The 14,271-nt window shown below is 36.4% G+C and overlaps 1 protein-coding gene across 2 annotated transcripts in view; it reads right to left on the reverse strand.

The window, feature by feature from the left end:
* Nucleotides 1–753: 753 nt before the first annotated feature.
* LOC131062703 (ribosome biogenesis protein NOP53) overlaps nt 754–14,271 on the reverse strand; it is a 64,653-nt gene continuing 51,135 nt past the window's right edge. For both annotated transcript variants that reach the window (XM_057996407.2, XM_057996406.2), the window contains exons 8-12: nt 5,356–5,475; nt 5,094–5,216; nt 4,776–4,842; nt 1,148–1,227; nt 754–1,054 (exon numbers count right to left, since the gene is read on the reverse strand). In XM_057996407.2, the coding sequence (XP_057852390.2) occupies nt 1,045–1,054; nt 1,148–1,227; nt 4,776–4,842; nt 5,094–5,216; nt 5,356–5,475 (400 nt within the window). In that variant the 3' untranslated portion in view covers nt 754–1,044. The remainder of the gene's footprint in view (nt 1,055–1,147; nt 1,228–4,775; nt 4,843–5,093; nt 5,217–5,355; nt 5,476–14,271) is intronic.

The following is a 14,271-nucleotide window of genomic DNA, read 5'->3' on the forward strand; positions in this document are numbered from 1 at the left end:
AAGGCAAACAAACTTGGAAAGGGAGGACTTGTAATTTCCTCTTTTAGACATTCAAGGTGTGAGGGATCCATTTCTCCATTTCTCCAGTGTCAACATAGGACTAGCAAATAGTCAAAATTGTAGTTACTGTCAATCAAATAAAATTCATTAGTGGAATAAGGCAGATGCTTGGTCTCACAGCCAACATTAATCAATTAACTTCTCGTTTAGTTTGAATTTGCCATTCAGTTTGAGTTTGCCACCGATTTAGGTATGGATTTGTCAGTTATATTACCTATGATTGAGGGATGCAGGGAGCACGAAGTATAGAAAGCATTGGGAAGAAAAACAAAAGGCCTTTCTACAAAAAATCAATTTCATTCTAAAGAATGTGATGTTTACAGCAGCTATGGCATTTGGAGACAGCAATCTTCAGGTGTGACAATCAAAACCAGGATCATTAATGGTGTGCAGATTTCAATGTTGGGTGTGCCAAATAAGTTGTATCAGATTGGTAGATTTCGATTTGAATGAATGTTTATTTGAAGAAAATAAAAAACATGTAACTATTGCTGGAGTATTTCTGTGTCTATTGTTTGTGCATTTAGTTGGAGTTTTTACTTGGCATCTCCACCTAATATGAAAAATCACACTATCCTGGGTCCTATAGCAATCTCCAGTTGAATAAAGTTGAGGAAAGGTTAGGCCCAACCTAAGCAACTATCCCAAAGGAAGAAAATATATTTGTCTCCAAAACTCACCAAATGCACTCAGTGGAACTGAAAAGTAAAGATAGTTAAGCTTCCACAAATTAAGAGCTGTCTTTAAAAAATGGATCAATGGTCTTATGTATTTATAGATCACAATGATATTGATACATTTATATGGTTGCATAATATATGGTACTCTTCAGATGCAATGCCGCATTTTGATAAAAATTTCCAAGCTTCAGCTCCTCCTTGAAAGACAAAGTGTGTTAAGCTTCCAAAAGAAAAGCTCTGTAGCATCATGATGCTTCCCAATAGAATTTTTTTCTGAGCACTGAAACTGTAGACCTCGTGTCTTTCATTTCTTCCTAATGAGCCAAAAAAACACGTGCTTAGATATAACTTCAAAAATTCAAAACCATAAACCAGGTAAATTAGCATGCATGTATGTTATATTCAACCTCCTATGTTGAGAACGTGGAGCAAAATATCCACGTTTCTGTAAACTCTTGAACCTATCTCTTGCCAAAGTACAACAACCCTGCAGCAAATTAAAGAAAAAAGTTTAGTCATTGTCTCACACACATCTGAAATTGATGAAGAAAAAATTACTTACTGTCAGACTGGGCTGCATATGTTAGAGGAAATATAAGCTACACTGCTACAAAAATTATTTTGTCATTATTTCTAGAATGACAACAGAAGGAATCAAAGTTGCAAATTCCTGGATATAAGGAATGGTAGAAGATAAAATCAAAATTCAAATGCTCATTTGAACATTATATCCAAATAGAAAAACAAAATCCTTGGTATTCACAAATAGAATACAGCATTGGATACGGTGCCATCATGGGCAATGACCTTCAGCTTACTCACAAAGACACAGGAGAAATCAGTATACCTTCCATTCACAGCCTCCGGGCAACATATCATGCTTTCCCATTAAATTCCTGATATGGTTGGCCGTTGGAAAAAAACTATAGTATGGATACAAAAGCATAGGAATCATAAATGATCATTTTGTTTGACATTAACTGATTATTTTTTCTAAGTTCATTTGCTGTTATGTAATTTAGTTAAAGAATGCTCTTTGAAAATAAATTATATTAATGGAACTGTTATTTGGGCAAAAATCAGGTACATTCCAACATGGGATATTAACATGATTTTTAAATTAATTGCTTAACTTGCTGCCCTAGGTTGTCCCTTATTTATTAGTTTCTTTTTGCACTGGCTGGCCCTAATTTATTGCTTATTTTTGCCCTGGTTGGCCCTAATTTATTACTTATTTTTGCCCTAGGTTAGTTATTAATGCTGCAACCTGTTCTGTATGTCTTTCTAGTTAAAATTAGAACCAGAGAGCTAAAAACTCAGATAACTGCAACTAGGAAAACTTATGAGAACAAGATACACAACTATTTATCCTGGAAAAACCCTCCACCTGGGTGAAAAACCCAGCCACACCAAAAAAATCAGATTTTATTGAATGCTCAAATTGAGTACAGAGCTCTCATGCTTAACAAGCAATCATCTAACAATGATTGATAATACTTAAAACTTAGAAAACTGAAGACTACTAAATACTGCTCACAAATAAGGTTGCAGAAGATGATATGAGATCAAATCTTCACACACAGATGATCGCGACTGTACATAAATAATTATATCCTTTTTACTGAAACTTCGTGCAACTCCCGAAATACAATTCACAACCATCAATTGAATACAATAGAAGAACCAGAATGACTGAAGACGATGCAAGGTTGCAGCAGCAGATATTGACCAGCAAAAGCCCGAACTTTTTCACCGATAATTATCAAATACATAAGTATATCGAATGCCTTGAACTTCACACACCCCCGGCATATGGCTAACACTTGAATAGAAAAAGCACGACCCGACATAACTCACGACAGAGGTAGACGGAAGGCCAAGCGCTAAAAGTTGTTGTCAGTTACACAACCAACATCAAGAGAAGCCGCATAGACAAAGAACCAATGATCTTTTCAATGGATGAAATCCACGATGGAAAGGAACCGATGCCAGCACACACGCAGGTCGGTGACGGTAAATTGTAATAGAAGAAGTTTTTATACTTCCAGCTAACGAACCCACAGAACTTAAAATCGCCGAACAAAATAGATGAACACAAAGGAGATGAGACACGAAAAAAAGAACAGCAACAGCAAGACGGTTTAACAACCATCATAGGAATAAAGAACTCTCTATTCTCCTGAAGCTACAAACATTAACATTTCTTGCCTTCACCCATAGATAAGGTAATGCTTCAAGATGTCTTTCTGCTGTGATTACAAACCTTTCTTTTCTGCTGCAGTTTCTTAGTGATGTTTTTAGTCAGGGCATGACATTTACAAAGATTAAATGCTTGGCACTTTTTCCTCATGAGTTCCCCAAGCTCGAGCATAGGTGTCCCTCAACAGCGATCTTCAACCTTCAGATTAATTAGTTAGTGTTGTCAGCCCATCACAATTGTTGGAGGCATTAAGTACCCTTTCAACACTTCTAATTCACATACATACACAGATCGATTAGGCATTGCTCTTCCTTGAATTCTACTACAATTAAGGCATTCTACTACTATATCATTCGAACAATGTCTCGCAAATCTCAACAACAAACTCACAATAACAACTTTTTCCTCATTAACTACAATTCTTTTACCTTGAATGTTGGGGAGTGAGGGTGTTCTACGTGACATCAACTACCTCTTAAAGTTGTCGAACACTTCTAATTTGCATACATTATTTGCATACGAATAGGCACAGATCAATTAGGCATTGATCTTCCTTGCATTCTACTACAATAGGGCACCCCAGCATATAATTTCTCACTCTAGTGGTTGTGACTCTGTATCATTCTAACAACAAGGGCCCTCTCGCAAATCTCAACAATAAACTCACAATACCAACTTTTTCCGCACTAAATACAATTCTTTGGCCTTGAATGTTGGGAAGCGAGTGGTGGTTCTATATGACATCAGCTGCCTATATTAGTACCAAGAGATATGATATTATACTGTATTTAGGTGGATGGAGATTGCAACATGTGGCACACACCCCTTAGTTATAGTGGGTCAATCTGTCATTAATTCTATCAAGTGATAAGTAGGCCTTCATTAGGATTACATCTTCAATGTATTATTAGGAGGAAGTCTTTATAAAGAAGGTGAATATCATTGTTTAGATACATGTGATGTATGATATTGTATTTGGGATCTCATGGAGATATGGAGTGGAGTGGCTTCTTCCATAAGAATTGTACATTGTTACTCTACCTCAAGGGTTTAACTTTAAACTATTGCTACATATATTGGATATCAGGGCATCTTGCCCCATGAACATCTCTTCTGTTTTATGTGATCTTATCAGAATTGTCCAACCTGGGGCCCTGAGCTCTAGACTCTCCTAAATGATCATTCATAAACTCTACATTGGTACCAACACAACTTGGACCATAGACACTTGAGGATTTTTGTTGCTCACCTTGATGATCTTCTTCTTGCTTATTACATCATGGTTCTTCCTCCTCCCTTTTGATTTTATTCGCTTGAGTGTTTGCCCTTTTTTTCAGTTAAGCTCCTTTGTGTTTGTTTTTTGTTTAGATCCTCCTTTTTTGCCCTAGTCCTTAGCTATTGTATCTAATGTATGTTCCAATCTTATTGATCTATTTTTGGTCATTTGTGGAAATTATGAGATTTTCTTTCATTCTTGTTTAAACATTTCAAATGGGGCCACACTACTAGAAATTTCCTCAAACGCCAAATTAAGAGATGGCTACAAAAGGCCACCCCACAGCCAACTAAGAATGCTATTATTCTGAAGAATCTTGCAAAACTAAGCATGGTAATAAATATGCCATGGTGTATTGTTTAATGATATCTCCTAGTAAAACTCCTAAGCATTCATTGAAAACTTTACATTTATTAGTTGACTGAAAATGTTTAAAAAAAAAAAAAAAGTCAAAATGAGACTCAAACACAAGAAAGCTTCAACATCTCATGACACAAAAAGGACCATAATGCCAAAAAAAATACATTTTAGAAGCAGAAATTGAAAAACAAGGTCTAACCTTCAATTTCCGAAGAGAGCCTGTAACTTCTTCAGATAAAAGCACTTGCATTGGCGCTGGTTCAAATCTGTTAGAGTACAAGATTATACAAACAGTGACCATGATTACATGAAATAAACAATATTTGAAGGGATTGACCATTAACAGCAATAAATAGGAAGCAACAGTATGCACCAAATAATACAAGTCAGCAGTAAACCTTCGATAGTAGTCTCAAATTCATATCAAAATATTAAACAAAGAACAGAAAACAGTAGATAATATCCTACTTTTTTCTTCCCAACCGAAAAGAACAGAAAACAGTAGATAATATCCTACTTTTTTCTTCCCAACCGAGGTGGGCCATTGGCTAGTCGTTCTTGTTTAGCTACAGCACGTCTAAGTCGCCTCCTTTCTCTCTCTTCATCCTCCTTTTCTATCTCTTTAATTATGTTGGGCAGGCTACAAAAAGTAGAATTATTCTGAGAAAAAGATGATAAAAACTTGTATAGTGTGAGTAAATGATGCAATTAAGGAGCACTAAAATAAGTACATTCCTAACTCTCACCAGCAAATTAAACAAGTAAAAGTTAATACATACCAATCAACATCCTTCTCAATTTTTGCAAGTTTCTTCTTTGCTGCCTCAATCTTCAATTGTTCCTGACGCCTAGCTTTCCGATTCAGTTCTGCCTGAGTTAGTTTCCTGATTTTCAGAGGTCTGCATCAAAAGTACCAAGCTTAATGTTCTTTACACTTCTTCCAGCACAAGCCACATTTCAAAAATTAAGATTATCAATCAGACAAGGGGATGATTGAATATTACAAAAATAATCATGAGTTAAAGCCCGAACTGTAGTTTACAACAAGTCAAAAGGCAAAATATCCTTTAAGGGGGTACGTACCAAACCAACAGCTCAGATCAGCAGCTTTCCCTACTATTTTTGGCAGAATTCCTCTAAAAAAGGTGCCCCTCTAAATTTAGCAAGTTACCTCTATTTTAGCAGTTTTTGCTATAAAAACCACCTCTTAGTTTTTTGCCCATAACTTCATCATACAGAGTCGAAATTGGCAAACAAGATATCTTCAGAAAGCTAGTTTCGTTGTCAATCATAATCTGGTAGAGTTTTGTCAGATTCTACACCAATTTTCTGTACCAAGCTTCCAAACTCAGCCTTCAGTTTCACGTTTTTGGGGCCATGTCTTACACATCCAAACTCTGTTTTTTGACTTCTATACATCATCGGAATGCTCTCAAAAACTTGTTTGAAACAAGTCAAAAGGCAAAATATCCTTTAAGGGGGTACGTACCAAACCAACAGCTGAGATCAGCAGCTTTCCCTACTATTTTTGGCAGAATTCCTCTAAAAAAGGTGCCCCTCTAAATTTAGCAAGTTACCTCTATTTTTAGCAGTTTTTGCTATAAAAACCACCTCTTAGTTTTTCGCCCATAACTTCGTCATACAGAGTCGAAATTGGCAAACAAGATATCATCAGAAAGCTAGTTTCGTTGTCGATCATAATCTGGTGGTGGTTTTGTCAGATTCTACACCAATTTTCCGTACCAAGCTTCCAAACTCAGCCTTCAGTTTCACGTTTTTGGGGCCATGTCTTACACATCCAAACTCCGTTTTTTGACTTCTATACATCATCGGAATGCTCTCGAAGTCCTCTATTCAAATCTCAAGTCCTTTTCTGCAGAATTTTTATCAGGTACTCATAGATCTCAATCTTGTCATTTTTGGGTTCTCTCTTGGAAAACATGCAAATCGGTTGTTTTTTCAGTGATTCAAGTGGAATTTTTTGGCATTGAGAGGATATATACTGCTGTATCAGTCCATTTATGTACTTTCTTTTAATTTTTTTCATGGATCCAAATCATATTGCTCCCCTTACACCATTCAACTATCACGGTTGGAAAAAACAAATGGAAATTCACTCCAGGGATCATACAAAGTGACTATGGGTACAAAAGTTGAGCCTATAAGTATTGTTGAGAGAGAAAATGGTTTAATAGATGTGATGAGACTTTTGCAACATTATGCATGTCTATCTTCTCTTTCATGTTCAGTCATGCACCACACCAAATAAGATTTGGACTACATTGGAGTTCTTGTTTGGAAAGCAAGATGCATTGAGGGATTTTCAGTTGAAGAATGAGCTTATTGCCTTGAATCCTAATGGTTTTGATAGCATCTAAGACTTCTTCACTAAACTCAAGTCTCTCAAATTACAATTGAAGCAGTGCAAAATTGAGAAGGTGGACTCTCAGTTGATTCTCTCTATCCTTGCAAAGCTTGATCATGATTATGCAATTTTTGTTTCTACATTTTATGCCACTAGATATGCTCTTGGTACTCGTTACAACATGCCTTCACTTGATAAGTTGGCTTCTCAACTCACACGAGCAAACCAAGTTGGTTCACATGGGGAGATTGAAGTCTTCCAAATCACAGGCTCTTGTTGCTTCCCAGAGTTCCACAGATCAGAAGGCTTCACAAGGCAAAGGCAAGAAATAGAAACACAAGGATTCCAAGTCACAAGAGCAGCCCAAGGACACACAATCACACGATTTTTCGGATTCTTCTTCCGAATCCAAGAGGTCATTATCAAAGAAGGATACGTTGCAAGGTTTGTGCCCTTGGTCTCCTTGTGTTATGCAACGCAGTGCTCGAGTTTGTGACATGGCTTAACCGCCTCCTATGGAATCTATAAGTCTAGTGGTTGTATCGAGCATTGATAGGTCAATCTTTTGGTGCAATGGCAACCGTACTTCTAACAAGTGGTATCAGAGCCAAGGTCACAGGTTCAAACCCCCTAACTTGCACTGGGGGGGAGGGTATTGTTGCAAGGTGTGTGCCCTTGGTCTCCATGTGTTGTGCAGCACAGTACTAGGTTTGTGACATGGCTTACCCGCCTCTTGTGAATTCTATAAGTCTAGTGGTTGCATTGGGCATTAACAAGTCGATCTTTTGATGCAACGACAATCGTACTTCTAACAGGATAAGACAAAGTGTGCATATTGCACTAAGCCAAGACATGATGAGCATTGCGTTATGCAAAGAAGATTGCTGAGCTAACACATCTTCTATAGAAGCACAATATTCAGCCACCTTCATATAGTGGATCTTCTACCATTTCAGGATCTAGACATTCTCCTTCTTCTTCTATGGCACATGGTGAAGACAAGATGAAGGGCCATGCTCTATTTGCATCGACACATTCTAGTCCTCTAGGTGGTCTCTTGATGCAGGAGCTTCACATCATATGGCATCATTAGAGGGTATGTTATCTTCTTTTCAGCATCATCCTTTTCCACATATATTGATGGGTAATAACACCTACAAGAATGTTAATGGGAATGGTTCTATTGAGGTTGATGGTGGCACATTCAATAATGTTCTTTGTGTCCTTGCATTATCTTCCAACCTTCTTTCTATCTACCAAATTACTCACAGTGGGACGGACAAGACAGTTGAGTTCACCCCTAATTCAGTGCTCATCAAGATCTTCATTGTAGAGAGCTTGTTGCAATGCAACAATGATCATGCAAGACGATTGTATGAGTTCTCTCTTTTTGCTACCATTGAGCATGCATTTGGTTCTATCTCTCATGCATCAAGAGTAGAATAGAAATCTGAGAGATTTGGTCACCTAAACCTATGTGTTCTTCAGTCATCTACAATGGTTCCTGAGACTTGTTTTGATCCTCCTCTACCTCTTGCTTCTTTAGAAATCAGTTCAGTTCAGCCAGTTGATTGTTCCCTTCCAATTTCAATAGAGTGGAATAAGTACTTGCCAGATATTGCAGATTTATTTAATACATCACACACTCCCGACATTGGGGACAGGATTGAGGATACTCCATTTCTCTTTGATGGCAATTTGTGCAATCTTGTCATCCCATCTTTAGTGTCTTCGGAGATTGTTCATCAAGCATCTTCATAGTTGTTTGGATTTGCTTCAGTTGATTTGGCATATCATGATTCAAACAGTTGGATAGTCGATCCTTCGATGGCACACATTCAGAGACTATTCCTTCCATCTCCTTTCATGGAGTTGTTTCAGCCTTGGCCACTTGACTTGTTTGTTCCTAAGGGGAGGAACGTGGTTTGCTGCTCTTGCATCTCCATCAACATACATCCTTGAGCCTTCATCTTCAGCATTGGAGCTTCTTCATTATGGAGGGGATACATCATCTCTTCTTCTCTCTCTTAGGGGGGGGTGCGGGGAGGGATATTTATTGTACTTCTGTGACCGATTTTGTACTTGAGGGGCCACTTGGAGTCCTTCATCTTAGTCACATGTCGTACCTTTTTCATTTCATTGCATTTAGAGAGACCTCATTTTTGTGAGTTGCATTGCTCTGCATTGGTTTGTACATGAGTACCTAATCCAGGCCTCATTGTTGAGACTAATTGAATATTTTGTTAATTAAAGTGCCTAGCGGCAGACTAAATGCATGCATATTTATTTCTTTTGCTCTTATACATTGCTAATTAGAGACTATATTAAAAATAGTATTTTGTATTATGTGTATTACTTTTATGATTGATTAATGAAGAAACAACCAATCTTTAGGTTTTTGTTGTTATATTCCGTCCTATCCTTCCTGGATATGTTTCAGATATATTTGGAAGTTATTGCAAGACATGGAGTTATGAACTCCTTGTTCAACAGCATGGAATGCTTGGTCACTCCTGATCGCTCCAATTGTATGAAACCTCCGTTTTCTCCAAGTCTGCTTTCATCGGTTGTTCTATGGAACTTCGAGTTTCATTTAAATAATAAATGCATTTGTAAAGTTTTATGTAGTTTAAGTTGTAATTGTTACTCATCTAGGTGGCTAACATTGTATTTGAGTTCAAATAAGGATATGTGTACATATATCCCATAGCTTTCACCAAAACGCTAGTTAGCTAGTCTGTGAGTTTGTAATCAGTTTCAGAGTCTCACTTTTTGTAATTTCAAAACTTGTTTTACTCCCTCCTGAGAGCCAATTGCAATGAAAATTCAAAGTTGATTTGAAATCTTTGTGTTCACGAATCCCACCAGAGGAAGAGCAAGGCCTGCTCAACTGAAGGGAGGTGATCCTAAGTTGATTCTTTGTTTTTATTTAGATCTTGCATGTTTGATTTAATCACATTCTTTTTTGTATGTTCATGTAAAATCTGGAAACTTGAAATCAATTGTAATCTATAATTTTCATTCCTAAGTTAATCCAGTAGTTTTCTAAGATAGATCAGTTTGTTCATATAGGTTCATATTCACATTTTATTAGTTTTAGTTTTGATTGATAAAATGTTGCATTTTAGTTTTGCATTAATCTTGTTAAAACAAATGGCGATGGTGATTGAAATTGTGATTGCACAAAAGCTTTGTTAGGCCTGTTAATGGAATTTAGTTTGCTTTAAATGTTCTGTAGAATAGATTTTTGACTTTCTACAAGCGTAAAATAGATTTCATTTCCCAACAGGTAGAATAGAATTTGAATCCGTGGTGTAGCTTAAATATGGTTTAGTCTTAGGTGATTCCATGAATGATTTCTAATTAAGTCCTATTTAGATTACACCTAAAGCACCATAGTCCTTATAATAGATTTAGTATCTTCAATTTTGGTTTTCGAAATGTGTCATTAGCCTAGGATTTAGTTCTTAGAAAGAGATCTCGAGAGTTCCTAACAAAGCATGACCGAAGCATAAGTCACTGTTCCCAGTGCAAAAACCCCCCAACTTAAACTCGTCCTTATCGCATACATCTCTAAGACACACCCGGTTTGATAATGAGAAATTAAATGATGTGATTTGTGACATCAACATCCTCACCCATCACTCATTCATGCATGCATTCTACATTCATCATTAACTCTTTAACTTATCCCTAAGTTAATCTTAAGGGCTTGACCTCTTTTGTGTGAAGAGTGTTTTGCTTGCAGATGATTCTTGGCTCCTGATTGATCATCAACTTCTACGTACACTGTTTTAACATGTCACTTGGAAGTTGAGTTTGGGGCTCCACCATGAAATCTTGTACTACTTAAGCTCATTCTATTCAACAATAATGTGCAAAGGTTAATGCCATAAATCCTGTAACGTCCCCAATCAGCCAGTCTCCAATGATTAAATAAATAAATAAAGTTTTAATTAATTATGAATAAATGAAATTATTCAGATATTATTTATAATGGCCAAGGCTGACCTTGATAATATCTTTAAATAACTATATAGATTATATTTCTCTTGGGGGCGACCTATTCTAAACTGCCTTGAGTCGATTTATGTCTTGGCTGACCTATTTTGGATTAGTATTAATAAGGGATCAATTCAGAAGGAGAGAAACGAAGGTTTTTGTTAAGAATACATTAAATGAATGCAGGCCAGCTTAGACACAAACCAAAAAGAGGCTCAGACCAAGCGGGATATAGCCCCTGCTGATCTCCTGTTGATGTGCCATTCAACATTCCACAGGTTCGTGGTATACAGGAAAGGCTTCAAGGAGATAAAAAGTTTGTAGGACAATCACATCCGCTGGAGATAGGTGGCATCCAAATTGGAGGGTTAGCTTGTGCAAGGACAAAGGTTTGAGTACCTAGAGGGAGTCCTACTTTTCTTTTGTCTATCGACATAGCAAAGCAGGACATTTATAGTAAAGGAGATAGCGAATGACAACATCAGATAAGCTCAGTGCATAGTGTTAACCATATTGCACAACCTGCTGTGTATATGCAGTTTTGTGTTCACAGTCAGTCTTTTTTACCAGAACCACATATTAATTGTTGTACTTAGAATATCTGATTTATAAGGTTCTTGAACAAATCGTTGTAATAACAGTCTTTGATTAATGCAACAATATTATATGATCATGAATATGAGGGTTCCCGGTCTGCGATTAAAATTATGTTCCTATAGCTCTGATTATTTTCTGTGATAAAGATTTCTATACATGTACATCTAATCTTTCAATATAAGGAAGAATATTTCAAATCCCTAAAGCTTCAAAGAGATATGTGGCTATTAATCATCCCTTGGTGTGGGTGGCATCACAAGACCATCTGCCATGTCTCCAAGGTGCAGAGGCAGGAACAAATTTTTGAAAAAATTTGTCAAACTCAGTCACCTATACAAACTTCACAGTTGTCCAGACCTTAAAACATATTCAAAATTTGTAGAATGCCACCAAAGCAGTTTTTTGTTAAACAAAACTGTTTTTTTCAGAGCTTTACTCGGGTATTTTTAGGTGAACAGGGCATGAGTTTTGCTCTTTTTAATTGTTTGAAAATTCAGGTCTAGGGGCTGCGGCAGATTTTATTTCCTAAAATTGACATTTCTATCAGTATACTCAAAATACGAAAGCATCAAACCCATTCAGGGACATGATGGGAATGTGGTGACAGGCTGAACATCTACCTATTTAAAAGCTGTTTGGATATGGGACGTCATCTTCAATATCACTTTAACATCCATGGAATGTCAAGCCATCCATCACCCATCAAATAACAGTCAAAACAAAATATAAAAATCTAAGGTGGGACCCACAAGTCTTCCAACCTAAAGTTCTCCACTTGAACACCCCGAAACCCTAGCCCATATTCATTTAAGGTTTTAGCTCGTGTAATTTCTAAAACCCATTGATATATATGAAATTTAAAAATCATAATATGTCATTATCATGACGAAATGGATCACTGGATTAATGGAATGTAATTGCGAATTCAACACATTGTATATGCTTTTTTATATTTCAACTTATTTTCACTTACTCTAAGCTATTTTTAATTTTATTTATTTGTATCTTGAAAATTTAAATATTATCTTTTAATATTATACCCACCATACCTAAAATCTGTTAATGTTGATAGCAGCATGAGACGTCATTATTCCTGTGATGGTTGTGAAACCGTATTGCTGATGTTTTTCATTTATCGTGTATGAGCTCTTCTCAGTTCGTTCTACTGTTCGATAATATCTCAGTTTGCTAAGCTGGAAGTGTAATAAGCTTTGATATCTGTCACCGTCCTTGTGTATTGACTACGACTCATGGGAGCCTCGTGATTAATGATTCCGTCTTCCTCCTTCATTGTTTTTCTTCCGTCGAGAGGTGTGACGGTGTCTACAGCTGTGCAACTCTTCTTGATAACGGTTTTTGAAGCGGGATGAATGGTAACTGCTGGCATGGGGTTTTCGTATTCCACCACCTTAGATATTCTTCAAGCTTTGTCATGTCCATATAGATGTGTTGCGATTTAATTTTGTGGTGCATGAAGTTCTTCAGTGAGATCATATTGATCATATGCATCTGCAATCATTGATATGATGAGTTTCTTGTCAAGCTCTTATTCAGCGCTTCAGTATCTTCTTCAGTAATTTTATATCTTTTCAGCTCTTCATATTCTATTGGTGAATGATTATCCCTGCTGCAGGATGTTTATATGTTATTTGTCTTGTAGAAGCTTCAGTCATTGTTGAACAGTTTTCAGATTCTACTGTGGATTGTTAAATGCTAACAATCGTGTTTAGTTCTTTGCTTACTTAATCTTGTGAGCATTGTATCAGATTTGTGACAATAATAAAAGGTTCATTTTTGGTGTGGCTGGGTTTTTCACCCTCAGGTGGAGGGTTTTCCCAGGAAAAAATTTGTGACAATAATAAAATGTTCATTTTTGGTCTGGTTGGGTTTTTCACCTTCAGGTGGAGGGTTTTCCCAGGATAAAATTGTGTCTATCTTGTTCTTATGAGTTTTCTAAGTTTCAGATTTCTGAGTTTTTGTCTTTCTGGTTCTAACTTTTAACAAAATCCACAAAAATTTCCATCCCAAAACACCAAATCTTGGAGAGACTGTTTTTTATACATTCAACAGAGAATTCCCGACATTGTCATCTGATCTTCTCTCAAATAGAGGTTCACCCAAGTCACTAATACCCTTCTCCAAAACACATCATAGAAACTTGGGGTAACATAGCCTAAAGTCTATCATATGTTTATATAATCTTGATAGTTAAACAAATAATATATATTCCCACATGAAACTCTCTAACCCTGAAGCATTACTGAAAAATTTTCATTTTCTTTCTTGCTATCAAAAAGTTAAAACTATGGAATCTATTCTAGTTGCCACATACCTGGATGCGTTTTTATGTTAGCATAACAAAGATGATTCTTTTGCCTGCTAGGGCACACAATATTGTTATTTTTTGTCTTCATTTCGATGAGGCATTGGTTGCAAAAATAGATGACTGATTGAACATTGATAAATTGGCATCACACAATAATGGTAAAGATGTTAACCATTCTGGTCCCATATTGACTTTATGATAATTTACTGAGCAAGAAATTATTCTATGTAACGATGCCAAAATCCCATTTATAATGAATAAATAATTTCAGCTCTTAAGCTATTGCCATATCAATGAAAATGTATCCTTTCAAAGTTTGATTTGGACTGAAAACTTGGTGTTATTTAATTTTTTTTTTGCTCAATAAATTTAAATTTTGATTAAGAACTGCAATAGATTGAAACT

The sequence above is a fragment of the Cryptomeria japonica genome, chromosome 3 (genome assembly GCF_030272615.1).
Source record: "Cryptomeria japonica chromosome 3, Sugi_1.0, whole genome shotgun sequence".
Taxonomy (NCBI): Eukaryota; Viridiplantae; Streptophyta; class Pinopsida; order Cupressales; family Cupressaceae; genus Cryptomeria; species Cryptomeria japonica.